Source organism: Macrobrachium rosenbergii, chromosome 39, assembly GCF_040412425.1.
Source record: "Macrobrachium rosenbergii isolate ZJJX-2024 chromosome 39, ASM4041242v1, whole genome shotgun sequence".
Classification (NCBI taxonomy): Eukaryota; Metazoa; Arthropoda; class Malacostraca; order Decapoda; family Palaemonidae; genus Macrobrachium; species Macrobrachium rosenbergii.
The window spans coordinates 2,571,752-2,591,527 of record NC_089779.1 but is presented as its reverse complement, the minus strand read 5'-3'; the positions used below and the strand labels follow the sequence as shown (position 1 = coordinate 2,591,527).

At 38.7% G+C, this 19,776-nt stretch overlaps 1 protein-coding gene across 4 annotated transcripts in view; it reads left to right on the top strand.

The window, feature by feature from the left end:
- The first annotated feature begins 1,475 nt into the window (after nucleotides 1–1,475).
- LOC136825642 (protein SpAN-like) overlaps nucleotides 1,476–19,776 on the top strand; it is a 35,632-nt gene continuing 17,331 nt past the window's right edge. Inside the window, exons 1-3 of one of the 4 annotated variants that reach the window (XM_067082275.1) lie at nucleotides 1,476–1,640; nucleotides 6,378–6,531; nucleotides 18,648–18,731. In XM_067082275.1, the coding sequence (XP_066938376.1) occupies nucleotides 1,575–1,640; nucleotides 6,378–6,531; nucleotides 18,648–18,731 (304 nt within the window). In that variant the 5' untranslated portion in view covers nucleotides 1,476–1,574. Of the gene's footprint in view, nucleotides 1,728–6,377; nucleotides 6,532–18,647; nucleotides 18,732–19,776 lie in introns of all 4 variants that reach the window. The other 3 variants (XM_067082279.1, XM_067082277.1, XM_067082278.1) reach the window with 3 other exon arrangements.

Sequence of the window (19,776 nt, the reverse complement as noted above, 5' to 3'; positions counted from 1 at the left end):
TACTGCTATTTAGAGTTAGTTTCCAGAGAGAGTAGATGAAGAAGAGGGAATGGGATAGGTTGGAATTTTGAAGAGATTTTGGAGGGTCATAAGTCTTTTGGGTTATTGATGATATGCACTATTTTGATATATTTACATGACAAGGATATTATACTCTAGTTGAAAATTAAAACTTGATAATATAAATGAGCCTAGTGGTGAATATAAGGTTGTGAGGAAATTTACATTACAGTATTTGATTCATTTGCATATAGTAAGAGTTGAAAATTATTTGAAAATTGAGCTCTATAATTTCAAATAGAGGTTTACTAATTACTAATAGTATTATTTTCCTTCATTCACATGGATATATACATTCGAGAATAGTATATTCTACAAATCACAGAATTGGTACACTAGTTTTGTGTACACTTCTTTGGCACCCCAAAAAATATATTGGCACCACCTAGCCCGGCCCCACCCCCCGTTGGAATGCCAGCTACGCCACTGTCTTCCATATGCATTGAAATTTTTTGCCAATTTGCATGATAATTAATTCCAACCACTGGAGTGTCCAAGGTGCGTTAAGCCACTACAACGCAGATGCGGACTCAGCTTCGCTTAATACGGAAAGAAATGATCGATTTAGGCTTTCAGTGTAGATTTTATCGAGGTAATAAACGATTATATTAATTATTATCATAAACTGTCATCAAAATTCACGTAAATTCTGATAAAAAATTGATGTTATAGGGGATGTATTACTGCAGGTTAATCATACTTCTGGCAGCGCCAGAAGAAAAGGTGAAGCGTCAGGTGAAAAATGAGAATAAACCCAGGGAACTGAAGGAAAAGGTGACGTAAAAATGAAAATTTCATTTGTTTTGTCTGTGTCTGTATGTCTGTCACGGGGTAGGGGTTTGATTTTGATTTATAAACCTTTCTGGGGTGAAATAGAGGGCGTGTGCAAAATTTTGTCAGGGTCTGTCAAGCGGTTTGGATTTCACTTTCGTATATATATATATATATATATATATATATATATATATATATATATATATATATATATATATATATATATATATATAATATATAATGTGTTTGTGTTTATGTGAGTGTACGTATGTATGCATCATATTGTAACTATGGCTTGAAGAGGTATTGATTTTTGACGAAAGACATTTTTCTCGAGGAAACATTTAAGGTGACTAGCAATTAGACTCAGTACAACGCCCCTCGTTGAATAAAAGTCGTCGGTATGCATTATTCCTCTTTGAACACGAGAAAAAACCGGAATTGAAGCATGCTGAAGGGATATCTGAAACAGCGAAAGTGTCCATTAAAATGTGAGCGAGGCAATGAAAATGGCACCACCTGTGTAATTATTTGAGTGCCATTAATCTCTTGTTTTGACGAAAGTCTGCTGCCACATTTGGCGTCCAGTGTTTTTGACGGATAGTCAGGAAAGTGGGAGGGAGGTTAACTCGTAACAATGACGTCATGGTTTTTCAACCGTGTGGATTCAATTCTCCGCCAGACCTTTTCTGCTACGCAGTTCTGCTGTTGAGTGTGTTCCCGTAACACCGAATTCACTCATGAAGTCTGGATTTGTGTCCTTAGTGTGCATTACTGCTGTCTTGCACTTGTGCCATTCCTCTGAGGTGAGGCACCCAGTTGTCTGATAGTGCGATTTCATTTGAAAATTTGGGCCACTAAAGGAGAATATGTGTATGAAAGCTATGTATCCTGTAAGGATAATTGCTGTTTATATATAGATCATATTACTGCCATAAAACATAACTCATTATTTATCTATCTGTCTAATACACACACACACACACACACACACAAAGATAAAGCTACATATCTCGTTTAACATCCCATTCGCTCTACCTCGCAAATAATACCAAAGGGGAATTATATTGAGAAGTGGTTCGTCACCCGGCGGACGCGACCCGCCGAAAAGCGGAAACCAACTACGTTCAGTGAGGTAGAGCGAATTGGACATTAAAACAATTGTAGCTTAATATATATATATATATATATATATATATATATATATATATATATATATATATATATATATATATATATATATATATATATATATATATTTTAAAAACCATGTCTCTCGTATATAACGGATTTATTTGCCGCCGTTTCACATCGCATGACGCATCTTCAAGGCTAGAAAATTACACATTGACTATAAATACATAAAAAGTCACTAATATACCACAGAAATCTTAAAAACTAAAGCATTTTTTTTTTACAAATACCATAGATAAAAAAACACGGAAGACTAAAAGAAAAAGAGAAAATAAACATAGGGAAATACTGTTTCTTTTAGTCCTGCGCGCGTTTTTCTGGTACCCTAACCCAGTAGGCTATGTTATTGAACTGGGGGACTCCGGCCCCGGTGGAGGAACTCCACTTTTTACCAAAAGTTCCCCTGTAACACTGCGCATGCGCGATAGCATTCCAGGATGCCAGCATACAATGTATCAGTTCTGAGGCTAATTACAGTCGACCGTCAGATAGTAATGGTAAATTCTTGATAAGCAACCAAAATACTATAGAAAATATCAATTTCCAAGGTAATACCCCCATGCGGAGTTGTTCAAAGTCCTACCGTTTTTTTGTCTATGGTATTTGTAACAAAAAATGCTTTAATGGTAAATTCTTGATAAGCAAACAACATACTATAGAAAATATCAATTTCCAAGGTAATACCCCCATGCGGAGTTGTTCAAAGTCCTACCGTTTTTCTGTCTATGGTATTTGTAAAAAAATGTTTTAATTTTTATCAGTTTATAAAGCTTCTGTGGTATATTAGTGGCTTTTTATGTATTTATAGTCAATGTGTAATTTTCTAAGCCTTGAAGATACATCATGCGATGTGAAACATTTAAATGTAGGAAAATGTTAATCAAGAAATGGACCAATCTCAGAATAGAATAATTTGGAAATGGAAGCGTCCTTGGGTTGATGGAATGACTTTCTTGAAGATATGTTGAATGAGGAAGTTGGAGAAGAGGCAGAGATAAATGATGACAGTGAGAAATGGGTGAATGTAAGTTTGATAATGCTTTTGGCAATGACTTTTCCTAAAGAATGGAAAGGCATCCGATTTCCCGTGTCCCCCCTAACAGGCTCATATTGTTGGTTTGATCGATGATAGCAGATTCCAGTATCTTCCCTTTGCATGCACAGCTACTTTTGAAAACCAGTTCTGCTGCACTCCAGTTTATGGTATGGCCTTCATCCCTAATATGTAGAAAAATCCCCGAACTCTCTGAAGCATATCGCACTGATCTTTTGTGCTCTGTTAATCTTTGCGAGATGGATCTACTCGTCTCCCCCACGGGGTCAGTAGCCTTGGATTAACCCATTCCATGAAAGGACCTCTAGGTCAACACGAGGAACAATGGATATCTCCCCAAAACGAAGCATCATCCCCCAAACAGATGAATAATAAATTAATGAGCCCTTTAATTCCTAAGGTAGACCAATGTAACTTCAAATGACGAAGCATAGCAAAACTGTGGCATAAAATAATGAAAAGTAATACTATACTTAATTTAAAAATAAAAGAAATCTACGAGAGAGCGAGAGAGCATTTCCAATGCACTGAGATTATTTTTCAAAAATGACATTTGTGCAAACGTGAAACAACCTCGACAATACGTAAAATGCAAAAAAAAAAAATAAAAATAAAAAATTATGAAATGACATTTAAAGGAGGGAGAGAGTCACTCACCTGGTGATAGTTAACATTTAAATTTCATTTAATTTAAGCTCACATATCCTCATTCATGATAATAACGTTTCTAAAAGAAGAGTTAGCGCTCAACTCAGTTGTTTACAAGAGAAACAAAATCAGGAAATACCAAAGAGGATTATAACAGGTCAAGTAACTTGGAAACGGAGATATGTCATCGTTGTTACGCTATTTGGGGGGGGGGGGCCCTTTTGACCAAGTACGCTAGGATATACCGTACACTTTAAAAATGGATGATCAATATCTCTAGTCCCAGCTGCTAAGTATGAAAACATTCCTTCAGTTTAGAATTACGCCCTTGACCCTCAACATCACGGCTAAACTATAAGTGCTCTTCAGAGCCTTAATTTTTTCAGCGCTTTGTTCATTAATTTTAGCTTTTCTTTCACTGAATTTCTCATATACATTTTTAAACTCTTCTAAACCTACGAAAATATTGGCAGTAATCTATTGCAAAAATGGCTTACTTGAGCCAGTAATATGAATCAACCGACTCTGAAAACAATCATTAAACCCATCACTGGTTCAGGATAATTCTCATATCAGTAATAAACTCGTACGGATCACTCTGATACGTTACCTTTAACTCTGATAACTGCTTAATAACACTGTACTGCTGAGACAACGTCTCGGCAAACGATTTCTGTAATAATTCCTTCGCTTCCTCATATGAACGCTTACTCCATTCAAGAGAATTAACCAATTTCAGAGGGCCACCTGAAAACCTGTCTCGTCAGAAGAGCAAATTTCACATGAGTGCTAAGAGCGTGTTTCTCGACAGTTCCTTTTAGTATGTTGCAACTTTCATGTGATAAAGAATACCAAGTGTAGAATTATGTGCTTGGTTAACAACTCTGTTCACATTATCTGTAATTAAGCCATATATACAAACCATAGAAACGCCAACATTCATGTAAATTTCTCACAAAAGAGTCAAGACACCAAAGTTACAAAGACCGCTGGCAGCTTTGTGTAAACCACTGTATCTCATCGTTTGTTTATTTAAATTCCATTTTCATCAAGAGAATCCGAGAAAAGAGAGTATAAATTATAATTACATACAATTTTTAACTAAGAAACATGATGGTGAACTCAAATCGGGACAATAAGGGTGTCCCGGAAGGGTCAATGCGGGCCAGGGGACAAAATGATCAAAATCGGGACATGTCCCGAAAAACCGGACGTCTGGAGGTTTGTACGGCTGAAACAGGCGGTGAGTCTGTTAAACATATTTCTTACTTCTGTCTGCGGGCTCCGTATGCCCCCGTAGATTGGGCTTAGACAGATGATGTGTGGATTGATGCCCGGAATAATCGCGCAGACTTAAGTCAAGGCGGAGACTGCATTGATCAAGAGTTTCTAATAAAAGTTATGTCTGAAAGCATTGCAAAGGAGAGTTGTGTACGGCACGTATGGATCTGGAAAAACATTGTGGAATCGAAAGAGACAGTTCATTGGGTCTTGAGGCTGCCTGGTTTGGAAAAGAAGTGAATAAGATAGATTTAAAATTTTTACGATGGAAGCAAAGCACTGTGTTAGAGTGTTTGGTTAGGAGAGTGAATTGTTTGATGTACTGTGAAAGTGAGTCTGGGGGAACAACGTCTTACTTTTCCATTGTATGAAAAAATGGCCTAAAACTGTTTATGAAGATGGTGATGATGATGATGATGATGATGATGATGCACGTTAAATTAATAGTGGAAGTAATGGAATCAGTTGATTTGTTTAGGATTTTCAGAGTAAATATTTCAGATGATTGCAGTAAAAAATAAGAGTTGAGACCAGAACAGGTGAAACAAAAGTGAGATAGCAGGGTGTATTGTAGGAAACTAGGAGGGTCTGTCTAGAAGGTGAGAAGAGAATATGTATCCGGAAACCATTTTGGGTATGAATAAGGGGACTGTTGAGCTACCTCACCTTTATGGAATGAATAAGGGGACTGTTGAGCTACCTCACCTTTATGGAAGTGAAGTAAAACTGAAATTGAGTGAGAAAAAAGGCTTGAAGCTGAACATGTGGATTGTCAGTGTAGTACATGTGGCTTAAGGAGCAAGAAAAAGATCAGTTTAGTTGAGAGGATAGACCAGAGTGTTTTAAGATGGTTAAATCATATGGAAAGAGTGGATGATGCAACTGTAGGCTGGAAATAAGAGTATTAGGATGGAAGAGGTGGTGAATATGAAAAGTGCTGGGTAAGTGGAACGATCATGGTATTGGAAAGATAGGGCCTCAAAAACCAGGAAACACGAGAGTGCTCTGAAGATGAGGTGACTGGTTCATCATGTGGGGAGAGTTTTGAAGTGCCACTGATGAGTCTCCTGTGTAAGCATAAAAGGTGGCAAATGGAAAGTTTTCTGAATTGGGGGTACATCCACTATTCAGCAGTTAATAAATGTGGCAGTGATCAGTGCCCTATCTTTCAGCAGTTAACGAATGTGGCAGTGATCAGTGCCCTATCTTTTCCTGGGAACCACTGTCTAATTAGGGGAAATGGTTTTGTGTGAAAAAATAGTTAAGGTAATTTGAGATAAATCAGCCAAATGACCGTATGACTGAAATTTTATCTACTGTAGAATCAGATATTCTCACAAGCTACATATATTCATGTTCTTTTCAGAATGTTGCTGATGGACACACCCACGACAATGTCACCGTGGATACCTTCCCCTCAACGCGCACACCCAAAATACTACAATCAGAAAACATTTTAGTAAATAGAAGACCTACACATATAGCTGTATACTACTTACGGTACCAGATTGTTAATTTGCGTAAGATTTACAAAAACCATTTTTGAAATTAATCCCAACTCTCTATTATGATAGCTGTATTCCTTGCATCGGGCAGGAGGACAATAGTGTGTTTAAGTTGAAAACAACTATTAGGATCATTTAGTTTGAACCGTTTATAGCCCATCCCTATCGGGTGAACTGTTGGTTCTGACATCAATTGTTTTCCAATCAGTATTTTCTGTTGGCGGCCTGCGAGGATGTATTGGAAAGAGTTGTTGAAATTTTTGTAGTTTTTGACCTGGTTTGATACTAATTTGGTTTTGTTATGTAGGATGGGTGATCTGGAAGATAAAAAAAAAAATAGGACTTGTAATGTAAGAGAGTATAACTGCATCTTTAATCTTCATCCTATGACTGTCTTGATAGTTGCATAAGTGTATGAACAAGGATTGTTCTTTCAGTGGCCAACTGCAGTCACTGTGCTGATTGGCCAGATGATGTTATGAATAATTATTTGAAGCACAAAGACAGGCAAGAACCTCACAAGAATAAGAAAAGACAGGAAAGTGATTCTTCTAAACCTAGGATAGAAAGTAACAATAGATGCAAGAGTTTTTCTAGTAATCCTTCAATTATCCGGATTAACAGAGCCATGGACCTGTCGGACAAGTGACGAAATCCGGATGAGGTCAAATAAAAAAATCTAGGGGTGTTCAAGGACAACTATGTAACCCTTCCTCACCTAACCTTGTCAATACCACATAACTGTAAACACTCAATATGCTTATAAACAACAACCAATACATTTTAAACTGAAAACTTCATGGAAAAGGCAATTATTTACCTTTTTCCCAATATATGTAGCAAAATGTACGGCATATATACAGTGAAAAAAAATGCAAACCATTTTTTTTTCTCTGTAGCCTACCTGTTTATCCACTGCATACCATGGATTTATGACCAATAATGTATTTCTATACAGTAACTTTCTTATCAGTTGTTACCACATTTTATTACCATACATGAGATACAAAATGTGTATGTGTAAATTATTGACCTAGACTAGGTGTTACGCTCACAGTATCCATTTGCATAAGTCAAACGGGCTACTACTGCTGTGTTTAAGATAAAGAAATGAAAATGGAAATGATATTTTATCCATTTATACTGTATTATTGGTACAGTATCATGTTATATCACCAATGTAATATGTACAAAATAACCATTCATCCACCATATGGATTTACATAGGCTAGGCTAATGAATAGCTGGAATTAATATTTGTATTTTTGTACACAACTGTAAAACAGGTATGCAAAGGTAAAGCAACATAACTTATGTTAAATTAATATTACTCAAAATGGCAAAACAGCTGTTTCCCGACTCTTTTGTTTATGTCAGTTCTCTGGTTAGTGGTTTTTAATGATAACAGGTTATGAACTGTTACATAAGCCATAAGTTTGGTAATCTTGTTTTAAAAACTAGCTTAGTACCATCTACCAGAAATGAAATTCACTCTACAAGCATAGCCTTGTACAGTATGATCTATGGAAAATGAAATTCACTGCATGAACATAGCCTAGAACAGTACGATCTACCAACTATGGAATTCGTTCAGTAAGTAAAGATTATTTTTATTTTTTACTTTCATTTATTTAACAGAAGAGGGGATTACTGAGGAAATGAGGCTAGCCTATGTTACCTGGGCTACCAAAAATGCAGCTCGCACGAAATTTGAGCTACGAACTAGCGAGCCTGGGGGACGCCATCTCTCAGTGCGTCTGGCACTGCCAGCACCGAGACGCCTAGCCGAGCGGTCTCACTCAGTTCACGTGGTTACACTGCTGTACGAGCATCTCTGCAGCATCTAGTGGCATTATTCATTTTGTTTTCTCTCTGTGTCCCTGTATTTTGGAACTTTTTTTAGTTTTCAACATGGGTCTTAAGAAAGTGTGTTAAGACGAGTGCTGAGAAGAAGAAAATAATGCTGATTGCCTTGGATATGAAGCATGAAATCACAGAAAAATGCGATCGAGGTGTTCGTGTTATGGACTTGGTGAAGCAGCATGACCGGACTGCTTCTACGATCTGTACGATTTTGAAGCAGGAGGAGTTGATAAAGACTGTAACGCCAGCGAAGGACGTTAAGATTATTGCAAAGCTCTCTGGACCTCTGCCCATGAAGAGATGGCGGAGTTATTGTCGGTGTGGCTGAATGAGAAGCAGCTCGCAGGAGATACCGTGATGGAGAGCATCATCAGTGAGAAGGCACAAGATATCTATGTGGATTTAGTGCGGACGATGGCGGGAACATCGACGGATGAGGCAGCAGAAGAGTCATTCACAGCCAGCCAGGGCTGGTTTGATCATTTTAAAAAGAGGACTGGCGGTCACTCTGTCGTCAGGCATGGTAAGGCAGCAAGCTCCAATGTGAAGGCAGCTGAGGAGTTTGTTTGGTAGAAGCAGGATATGTCGCCAGCAAGTCTTCAGCTGTGACAAGACAGGGCTCTTCAGGAAAAAGATGCCGAGGAGGACCTATATAATGGCAGAAGAGAAGAGCTTGCCAGGCCACAAACCTATGAAGGATAGGCTGACCCTCGCACTGCTGTGTGAATGTGAGTGGCGATTGCAAACTTAAGCCGCTGCTTGTATATCACTTGGAAATCTCCAGAGCCCTTAACTCCCACAAAGGCATGGGTCACCAGGGATGTCTTCATCCACCATGTAAACGTGGTCGTTGGTCCTACCATCAAGAATTACCTCACCACAAATAACTTACCCCTGAAAGCCCTTCTTGTCCTCGACAACACTCCCATGTACCCACCAACCCTCACAGACGACATCTATGAAGAATTCAAGTTTATCAAGGTCCTCTTCCTTCCACCCTATCCTGCAGCCCATGGACCAGCAAGTGATTTCAAATTTCAAAAAGCTCTTCACCAAGCATCTGTTCAAGCTGCTTTGAGGTTACAGAGGCCACAAACCTCATGCTTGGAGAATTCTGGAAGATCACTACAATATCGTGACCTGCCTCAAAATTATCAACATAGACTGGCAGGTTGTTAAAAGGAGGCCCTTAAACTCTGCATGGAAGAAGCTGTGGCCTAAATGATGTGTCTGAAAGGGACTTCGAAGGATTTGAACCAGAAGAGCTAGTGGTGGAGAATATTGTGTCCCTCGGAAAGTCCATGGGCCTGGAAGTGGATGAAGACGTTGATGACCTCGTCGAGGAACATATTGAGGGACTGACAATCAGGAATTAAAGGAGCTACATGAGCAGCAGTGTATGGGGGCTTTGCAGGTTTTGGAGGAGGAGGAAAAGGAGGAGCAAGTGTTGGAGGAGGTTGCTACAAGCGAGGTTAAGGAAGTGTTGGGAATGTGGGAGAAAATTGTAGTGTTTATTGAAAAGAAGCGCCCTGAAAAAGTTGCGACAAGTCATGTGTCGGAGCTGTATATTGACACTTGCCTAGCTCTAGCTCATTTTCGAAAAATTTTGAAAGACAGGGAGAAACAAACCCCGTTGGACAGGTTTTTAATGAAACGCCCTGTGTGTGAAAGTGAGGAAAGTGTGGTGAAAAAGGCAAAAGTCAGTGAAGAAGAAGATTAAAAATTTTAAAAAGTAGCAATTAAGTTTAGTGATAAAGTGTAGCATACATGGTGTGTAAGTTAAATTTAGCAATGCATCATCAAGTGTGGAGCGAGTAAGTTGTTAGTGATAGAGCATGATGTGAAAAAACTCAGTGAAGAAGTAGAAGATTAAAAATAAAAAAGTAGCAATTAAGTTTAGTGATAAAGTGTAGCATATGTAGCATGTAAGTTAAATTTAGCAATGCAGCATTAAGTGTGTAGCGGGTAAGTTAAGTTCTCGATAGAGCACGATGTGAAAAAACCTCCCTCGCCAATCTCCTCCCTCTCACCACCACCCTCTGTACCCACCGAGACATTCACTACCCTGCTCGTCTCACTGCTCCACCTCCACTAGTGTAAAGTACACTTAATAAAACCAGTTTTTTATGTAAGCCACTTACCAAGTAATTACACAGCTATAGTTTTCTACTTGTCGGCAGCTAGAATTTTGAAATTTGCAGTAGCGCTACTTTTGCTCTGGCTAGGCAACTGACCCCGCCCACTTTCGTGGTAAGAGAGGAACCAGCTCAGCAAATGAGTTCAATATGTTTCTGCCGGCTGATGGCTGTGGATACAGTGATTAGCAGCAGCGGTTTTTTGAAATTTTTTCACTTCGCAGTTGATCTTATTTGACAACAATTGGTGAAGTATTCTCATTTTTGGTAGCCTTTTCAGCACAATTAGACAGTGTCAGGCATTTTTTGACAGAATTACCAAATTTGACTTTTTTTCTGCACTTAGACTTTAGTACTAGTCTTGTTGACTTGTGACCTGTCGGCTATGTCTGATTCTGGTTCCCAGAGTTTTAGGTATTGCAGCAAAGGCTGCAATACTAGAATAACTAAAGCCTGTTATGACCCGCACACACTGCACGAACTGTAGGGATCAAATATGTTCCCCATGGAACATTCGTAACCCTGGGATGGCTACACATGAGAAACTTAAAATTCTTTCAGAAAGTCAGTTGGAACAAGAAGATATGCCCGGATACTTTCATTTTTCCAATAACCCAGGAAATAAAGCAGGACCTGCTTTGGTGGAAATCAAGAGACAAGCTCTCTCAAGGGAAGTCACTCCTTTCTCTGAGCCCCGACCTAGTGTTTTATACAGACGCATCAGACCTAGGTTGGGGAGCTCTCCTGGGAGACAGGGAGGTCTCTGGCCTTTGGACTCCAGAACAGAAGGAGTGGCATATAAATGTAAAAGAACTGACAGCAATTCACTTGGGGCCTTGGTCCCTGGTCTGATTGTATTGGATAATGTCGAGTTCTGGATAATGGCGATCCGGATAATCGAGGGATTACTGTATTAATGATCTCTCAGAGTAACTCTTCTTCTCCTGGTGCACCTAGTAATCCTTCTCTCTCTCTCTAGACATTTTTTTATTCACTATTTAGAGCTCCCATAATTGTTTGGGGTATGAGGTCTAAGAAATTAGTATCTGATGTAGCAAGCCTTAGGACTATGTTAGAAAAGTTTTGGAGTTTGCCACTGCTACACTTGCTCTATTACCAATCCAAATGAATTGTTACTAGCCACAGCCCTGCAATGCTTCCCTCACTTTTGGAGCTGGGTATGTCAGGGAGCAGAAGTGGTCACGTGCCTGTTGTCTCCTTCCTTGGCCAACATGGCACAAGTCTTGTACAAGTTGGAGCTCAGTCACTGAGGATGTACACTGTAAGATCAAACAAAGCAAGCTCGGCAAGGTGTAGGTAATTTAGCTGTAGATCAGCATGTTCATTATAGACCTAATTCTGTCTCCCATGCCTTCCAGGGGGCTGCGAACACCTTGCAATCCTTATCTGGGATCTTATTCAAGTTTTCTGGTTACTTCTACTATCTCTTGTTTGTTGATGTCCCCGCAAGAAGGGTGATTTGATGGCTTCTTGAGGGTGCTCTTTTGGTGCCAGACTCTCATTCTCCATCTCAGTTTCCCAAATGTTCTGGGTCTACCAATCAGTTTCCATGCCAGTTGTCTAACATGCAGGAGGTTTATTCATGCAGGCATTCTAGGAGCGTTTGGAATCATGTTCATGACTGTAGTCTCCTCAGACACCATGGATTCCTTCATGGTCTCATCATACATATATAGTAGGTCTTTTCAGGTTTCTTTGAAGAGCTCTAGGTCTCCTCTACAATGACAATGCTCAGTGCCTTCCTTGAACAAGCAATTGATCCTGTGCCATTCATGACACCCACCACATCATCAGTGCTTCAGACGATTTAGGTGCTGGTGCCAGCCACCACATCATTGGTACAGGAGTGCACCAGCATGGAGTTCTCTACTTCTGATGACCAGGTGCAAGTTTTGCTAGTTCTTCCTCTTCCAGGAGGAAGTTTTTGCTTCTAACTTAAGTCTCTTTTAGAAGAGTGGAAACTACAGTATAGTTGTCCAAGGGAGTTAGGGGACCTGTTTCTGCCAACCCTTCTTCTCTGGTTATTCCCTTTGTGAATCCTCAGAGGTTTCACCAAAACACCCCCATACTTCAGCTGACCATATGGAGACACTTGACTGTCTCTTGCAAGCAGAGGTTTTCCAAAGGAGTGCAGAAGATCCATCATTAATTCCAAAAGGCAATCGACCAGTGCACCCATACTACTATAAATAACCTGAGTGCTTTTTTCATTTATACTACACTAGTGGTTTTACTGTTTGTACTATAAAAGGTTCTCATTCTGTGTTAGCATCCATATTATTTCATTCTGGTCTGGATTCCTCTTCTAACTTGGACAATAAGAAAGCCACCTGTTCCTTTCAAATTGAGGTTCCTAACTCTACGATTAAAAGTTTCCCCTGGAGCTTAGATGTAATGCTGAAGTATATGAGTAAGCCTTCACTTGAACCCTTAAACTCAGCCTTCCTGGAAGATTTCATGATTAAAACTGTTGTTACTGTCTTGGCCTTAGCAAAAAGTCAGTGAACTCCAGGCACTCTCCTGCAATGCGGGTTTTACTTCCCAAGGAACAATCCTTTCTATTTTGCCCCTCTTCAGCTTAAGAATGAATTCAAGTCTCGGACTCTTTCTCATTCTTTTGACTTCAACCAGTCTTTCCTCCTTTGTGCCAGATGAGGAGGAATCTTCCCAGTGTTCAGGAAGAGAGCGCAGTTTCTATAATTGTAAAGGACTTGGGACCTCAGACACAAAGTTAAAAACTTAATTTTTTTGCACTCCTAGAAACCAAATAAACCTATGTCAAAGAATGCCATGGTCTTTCTGTTTAAGGACCTGGCTAAGGAAGCACTACCACTCTAGATCACTCTTTCTTGCCACTCTTAAAGTAAGTTTCACGGTGTGAGAGCAGTGGCAAATACCTAAAGTTTCCTTAAAAACCTCTCTCTTGTGTGTTAACAATGAAGCCCATGGAGATGTAGCTTCTTATTTGCCTGACACTATTTGTGAGATGTAGAGAGTCGGTACAAGTCATGCAAAGCATTTTCACCCTTCATTACAACAGGGGAACTCATATCCTGCATGGTTAGGTTAGCTATATTCTTGCCTTTTGTTATTTATTTAGGAAATTATTGAGTCTTAGGGGAGTATGAGGGTGCTTATTTTGAGACAGGCAATGGCCTTCATCCATTTACCATAATTGTTCTACTGGCCCAGGCACAAGGTCTCTTGTCCCACTTTCATCAAATGAGCCTCCTACAAATTTCAGAAGTCCTTGCAGCCTACTGAATTAGTCCTCTCCTAGTAGCAGTACTAGCAGATGGATTCTAATCAACAGGTAAGTAGTGTTTTATTTCTAGTGGAGTTTTGATGTTGTTTGGGGGGTATTATTATTTGTCCTCTCACCTTTTCCCACATTTTCTTCAATGTGGGAATCAGCTATTTTTATAACAAAATTTATTTTTTAGATACCTCTCTGCTATGCATCACCCCCTTAACCTCACCCACTTATGTGGATGGAGGCAGGGCCGGCTCTGCACATAGGCCATGCAGGCAGCTGCCTAGGGCACCAAATTACAGATTAAAAATAAATAAAATAAAATAAACATTAAAAATAATCAATAAAAATATATGTATAATAAACATGAAACACTCCCTTTACACTTACGCTACCTGACACGTTTTCTCCTCTTTAGCTGAAGAGGTTGGTTCATACTGCCTCTGCATTTGCACTGTTGTCTGGTACGACATTCTAACAAAAGTTCAGATTGTTAATAAACTTCTGCAGTCAGTAAGCATGCACATGGATGTAGCTGTGGACCTACTGAAAAAAGGTGAGGTTTCCCTAGCCAGCTACAGAAGTACTGGCTTCACTGAACCGAATCCTCTGCAAAAGAAATGTGCGAGGAGAGGAACGTGGCTGCTGCCCTAAAGCATAAGAGACCCTGAACTACCAAAAGGCAGTTTGCACAGGAGGCTCCCGATGAGCAGCTCAATGATGAACTGAAGAGAATAAAAGTTTCTTTTTTCAATGCGGTTACTGATGTGTGCATCTCATCACTAACAGAGAATAAGAATGATGAGTGACATTGCCAATAAATTTAGTGTTTTCATAAACTTCCCTGATCTGCCATCAGCTGAGCTTGGGAAGCAAGCTAAAGAACTAACCAGAACCCTGACCTTTGGAGATAAGTTGGACTTAGTTGTGGAAGAACTGATTGTGGAAATGCAATCTTTTCAAACTTGGCCCAAATACAAAAATGGCAACACTTGAACTTTTGGTTTTTCTGGAGAAGAAAAACCTAAAGGAAGTATATCCCAATATGTGGATAGCACTGAGAATCGCTGTCACCACTCCAGTGGCTGTGGCATCTGCTGTGAGAAGCTTCTCCAAACTCAAGCTGATTAAAACTTATTTGAGGTCTACTGTACAATGTATCAGGAATGCCTCAGTGGACTGGCATTAATAAGTATTAACCAGGAAGTGTCTAAACAAATTTTGTTTGATGAAACCATAGATGCCTTTGCTGCTAGGAAGTCCAGATGTGTGAAGTTTTAAAGAAACATTGGAGATGTTAGTACTATTTATCGCTTAAAATTGCCTTGTTTGCGCACTGTGAACATTGTTTTAAAGACTTTTGTCACTGAATACTATAACCAAACAGCAAAGTACAAAATGTCCTTGCTCTGAAACTTTTATAATTGATTTTTACTTTTGATTGCACTGTTTCACATTGCTTTTTGGATTCTGCACTTTAAGACGCTCGAACCAGCAGTTCACTATTAAGGGAGGGTCAATATACGGTTCAAATTAAACAATCCCATTAATTTTTTTTCACGCTCTATCGTCCTCTCGCCTGATGCGGGGAATACAGCTATCATAAGTATTAGAAAAATTAATTGTATATTAAAAATTTCTATTTTCTGTTCTTATGCAGTAGGTAACAGGAAGAAGAATGATTTAGAGAAGGGATTTCTCTGAGTCCATACGAAAGGTATTTTGACTTTGTATGACGACCATTATCCTTGGAACAAAAATAAAGTCGTTCCTATTATAGATTGTCACAAATCTCCGGATGAGTGAATCTGAGTGAGAATCCAGATGTAGAAGCTCACATCATCCATCACCTGTCAGCTTGACAAAACCATCCTGAACCCAGAGTCAACCTCAGGAGTTTGCAGCAAAGTGAAGTCATAATTTTTAAGTGATTCCCGTTAATACTGAAAAAACGGACCAAGCCCAGAAAATTAGCTTTCTTTAAATATAGAAAAGATAAAACAGAGGGAAGCAAATAAAAGAGTACTAAATATAACTGACTAAACAATATTTGCATGCTGGTATCCACAGAATACATTCCAAAATTTTCTTTGAAAGCCAAATGACCTTTTGCGAAGAATGACCATATTGGTTTTCCCAATTTAGCTCATTCTGAAGATTTTAGGTTCTTGGTTTTCAGTTTTAGGATGGCTTTTCAGGTTTTCTGGGGGAGCGAGGTGGGAGAAGAGATAGGAAAATCTGTAATTACTGTGCATATGTAGACACACACACACACAAGGTGTAAATAAAAGGCAAGGTCTGCCCACATTCAGGCAAATTGAGGGTGATAATTTGTGACGCCAGAGCAGACCGTTGGTTCAGCTGGTAGCCTTTCCTGAGACAAACTTTTTATTTTTCAGACCAAAATGCAAATGCAATTAGGAGATATAAACATAAATAGCACTGCCATAGCTGTTAGTGAGTTCTGTCATGGAGAGAATAAAACTCTCTGTGAAATTTAACATGGGTTATAGGGAAAACGGCAGAGAAAAGGCGGATATAATTTATGTAATCTATTGATCAATAAGAAAAAGTAGTGCAACATGATGAAAAGTGTTTATTGTTATGTTTACACGGGATGCTATAGTGGAAGTGCCGATGATAGGCCAGCATATAGTTTGTCCAAAGTCATCCAAGACTTAATATATAATATATATGTATGTATATATATGTATATACTGTATATGATTATGTATGTGAGAAGCAAGTTAAAACAGAGTGCAAGGCAAATGCCACTCCCAGGCATCTCATGCAGATAGGAAGAAGATCCAAGTGTTTTCTGTCCAACGAATTTTATTTCAGCATTTTGAATAAAAGGAGCCTTTTAGGGGAAGGAACCCATGAGACCACTTCAAGGAATGTCATCCTTACAATGAATGAACTGCATAAAGTGTTGTGAATGAATATAATATTTTTCAAATTTACTTTGCATTTTAATCAGAGGAGGTATATAGAAATTGGGCAATTCCCCTACAAAACCCCACTTCGCACATTGTAGGGCAAGTAGTTCATGGAGTAGACCTATAGGATATAGAGGGTAAGTAATTGATCAATTCTAGTTAATTGATGGAGAAGTTTGAATGAGGTTGCAAGAGGAAAATGTCGAAGGGGATGTTGGCAAGAGCAGCCATTATGGGTCCAAAGTGAAGTCAGAAAGACATGTAGGGAAGGTCCACAAGGATCGGAAAAGAGTGCAGTCAGAATTAAATGTTACAAGAAGTGGAGGCTCAGGAGTACTGAATCTGAGAACAATTTTGGGGGAAGTGAAGGTCTGTGAGAGAGGTGCAAAATAATGAGCAGGAAGATAAGTACTGCTGATTTATTGATGAAAACGAGCTGCTTATAAAGAGGGATGCGGACGTCTGCGTAGTTCGCAGAGACCGCTGGTACAAAGATTTACAGGTGAGCTGAGGTCAAACTAATTCCTTACAAAAACAAGACAGGTTCATACAGAGAACATAGTGATCACCAATGTCTGACACATGACATAAATAACTCGTTACTTGTACATAAAACATGATTGTTTACAAAGACAACATATATATAGGTTACAATTATGATGATAAATATAAACACCGATCGACCTTAGGTCGATGGAAAGGCACCGCAGAAAATGGGATGTTCTCTACAGATAACACGTTGAGCGGGGACTTTACAAGCCCATCAAAGCAAAATATTGCAACAGCTGCTTAGTATTCATGTTGTATATATGACAACTGTTTGCTTAATATTACTGAATATAGGGCAATACAGTGCTTGATGTTACCTCTGACTCCAAGTACCCTTTTTTTAATGCATTTAAAATATATTGTTCAGTGTTGTCAGAAAATTGCACTGTTTGGCATAAGAATTTCATGTGTGTCAGATCTGTGGTGATTCCACAATAAGCTGTAGGTCCTGTTGCTAAGTAACCAATTGGTTCTTAGCCACGCAAAATAAGTCTAATCCTTCGGGCCAGCCCTAGGAGAGCTGTTAATCAGCTCAGTGGTCTGGTAAAACTAAGGTATACTTAACTTCAGCCATTATTGGAACGCATAGCGCTGAATGACCTCATAAGTCCCAGTGCTTGGCCTATGGCCTAAATTTTATATTCCAATTCCAGTTAGGATGTCAAAACCTTTCTCAGATCTTTGTCATTTAGACACGCTGCTAAATTAACTCGTGCCCTCTTTTTCACCAAAGGCTATCTTAAAGATACCCTGCTTAGACCATCTCTTGGAGATAGCCAGTTTGGCTGACCGTTGTACAAAAACTTATCTCAAGCACGAACCAATATTTGTACCATAAGTGCTTGTTTTTGATGATGAGCCATTTTGTACCTACTGTACGTCTGTCTCGGAAATTTGTACTTGAAGATCCTCCTACTTATTGGCTGATTATTTTTTTACTATTTGTTCTTTCGATTGCCACCATATTTGATATATGGGGAGTTTATGATGTGTTTTTTTTTTAAGATTAATTAATGCTAATATCTGTCATTTGAAAAATATTACTGTAGTATCAATAACAATGTATAGACACGGTTATTTTGTTAGCAATAGTTTTTTTTACGGTATTTTGGTCCGATAGAGAACAAAAGGAAGAGTTATGATGATTTAATTGTCCAGACCTGTAAAGGAGGGGTAGATAATTTAAGTATTGTCGATCTACTTGTCTAAATACACACACACACGTACACACATACATTATATATATATATATATATCTGTCTTAATAGAAATAGCCTCCACTGGGAATATCTAAAGACATATATTTGTGACTATGTACGAATGCTTTTGTTTGAATCCTAATCAGGAATCTTTGGACATTTTTATTTTCAGCTAATGAGACGGTGAGTAAGGTTCTGAGCGCTTTGAAAAGGTGGCAGCACAACACCTGCTTGTCGTTCCAACGCGCCGAAAACCGTAAGATATGTCACATTTTTTTTCGCGGCGATACACGAATGATCATCCGCGTATAGTTAGTTACCCTTTAATGTTTTAACCTTTTAGCTGTGGGATATGATTATGCACATTCACCTTATTAGTTTTTTATGATACTCACATAGTTAACTAGTATATATACATACATGCATATGTACATTTTATATATATATATATATATATATATATATATATATATATATATATATATATATATATATATATATATATATATATATATATATATATTTACAGTACCTAACTAAACTAAAGTTAAGCAAACTAACCAAATAACTATGAGGACTCCCACCAACATAAACATGAGATACCGTACAGTCTACTAACATGAAATCACAAAACCTCTAAACCTCAGAGAAAAAACTAACCAAACGTAGTGAGTAGTTGCAAAGAGAAATCTAAGTATCAAATCATCTGAGCAAATGCAGGCACTAAGGTAATCGATGAGAAAGTGTGCAAGTAACTTCACCTTCACTTATCCTTCAGTCCTAAGAAGCGGGATCCCTCTTAACCTATCCTGCGGTACGAATCCTCGACATATCCTCCTTATTCTTTGTTGCGACGTATCCACGTTTTAGGACCAATATCCTGATGATCACCGTAATAATGGGTTGTGTTACCCATTACCAGTTCAAATGTAATGTAATGTATCACTAGTGTCTTTCTCATTTTCCTTTATGTATTCGTTTCCTTGTTGAGTTTAAAATCTTATTATTTCTTTGTCTGAAACGAAGACATCTCACATCTCCGTTGAGTCTGCAAATTCACATTCTTTGACATATGAAACGTTTTCGCGCCTTGTTGTGAAGGTTTTCCTGTCAGGGTTGGGTATATAAATATTCTGTTCTACATTTCGTTTACCAATTTCTGGTGGTTTTAAGTTCCTTAAAACGGCATGATTGACTGTCCCGAGCATATAATGGTGCGCAGAGACAAGTGTTTCTCCGGTCTGGGTTTTATCTTTTCTTTGACTGACATCACAGATGTTGTCATTAAAATGTGTAAGGCA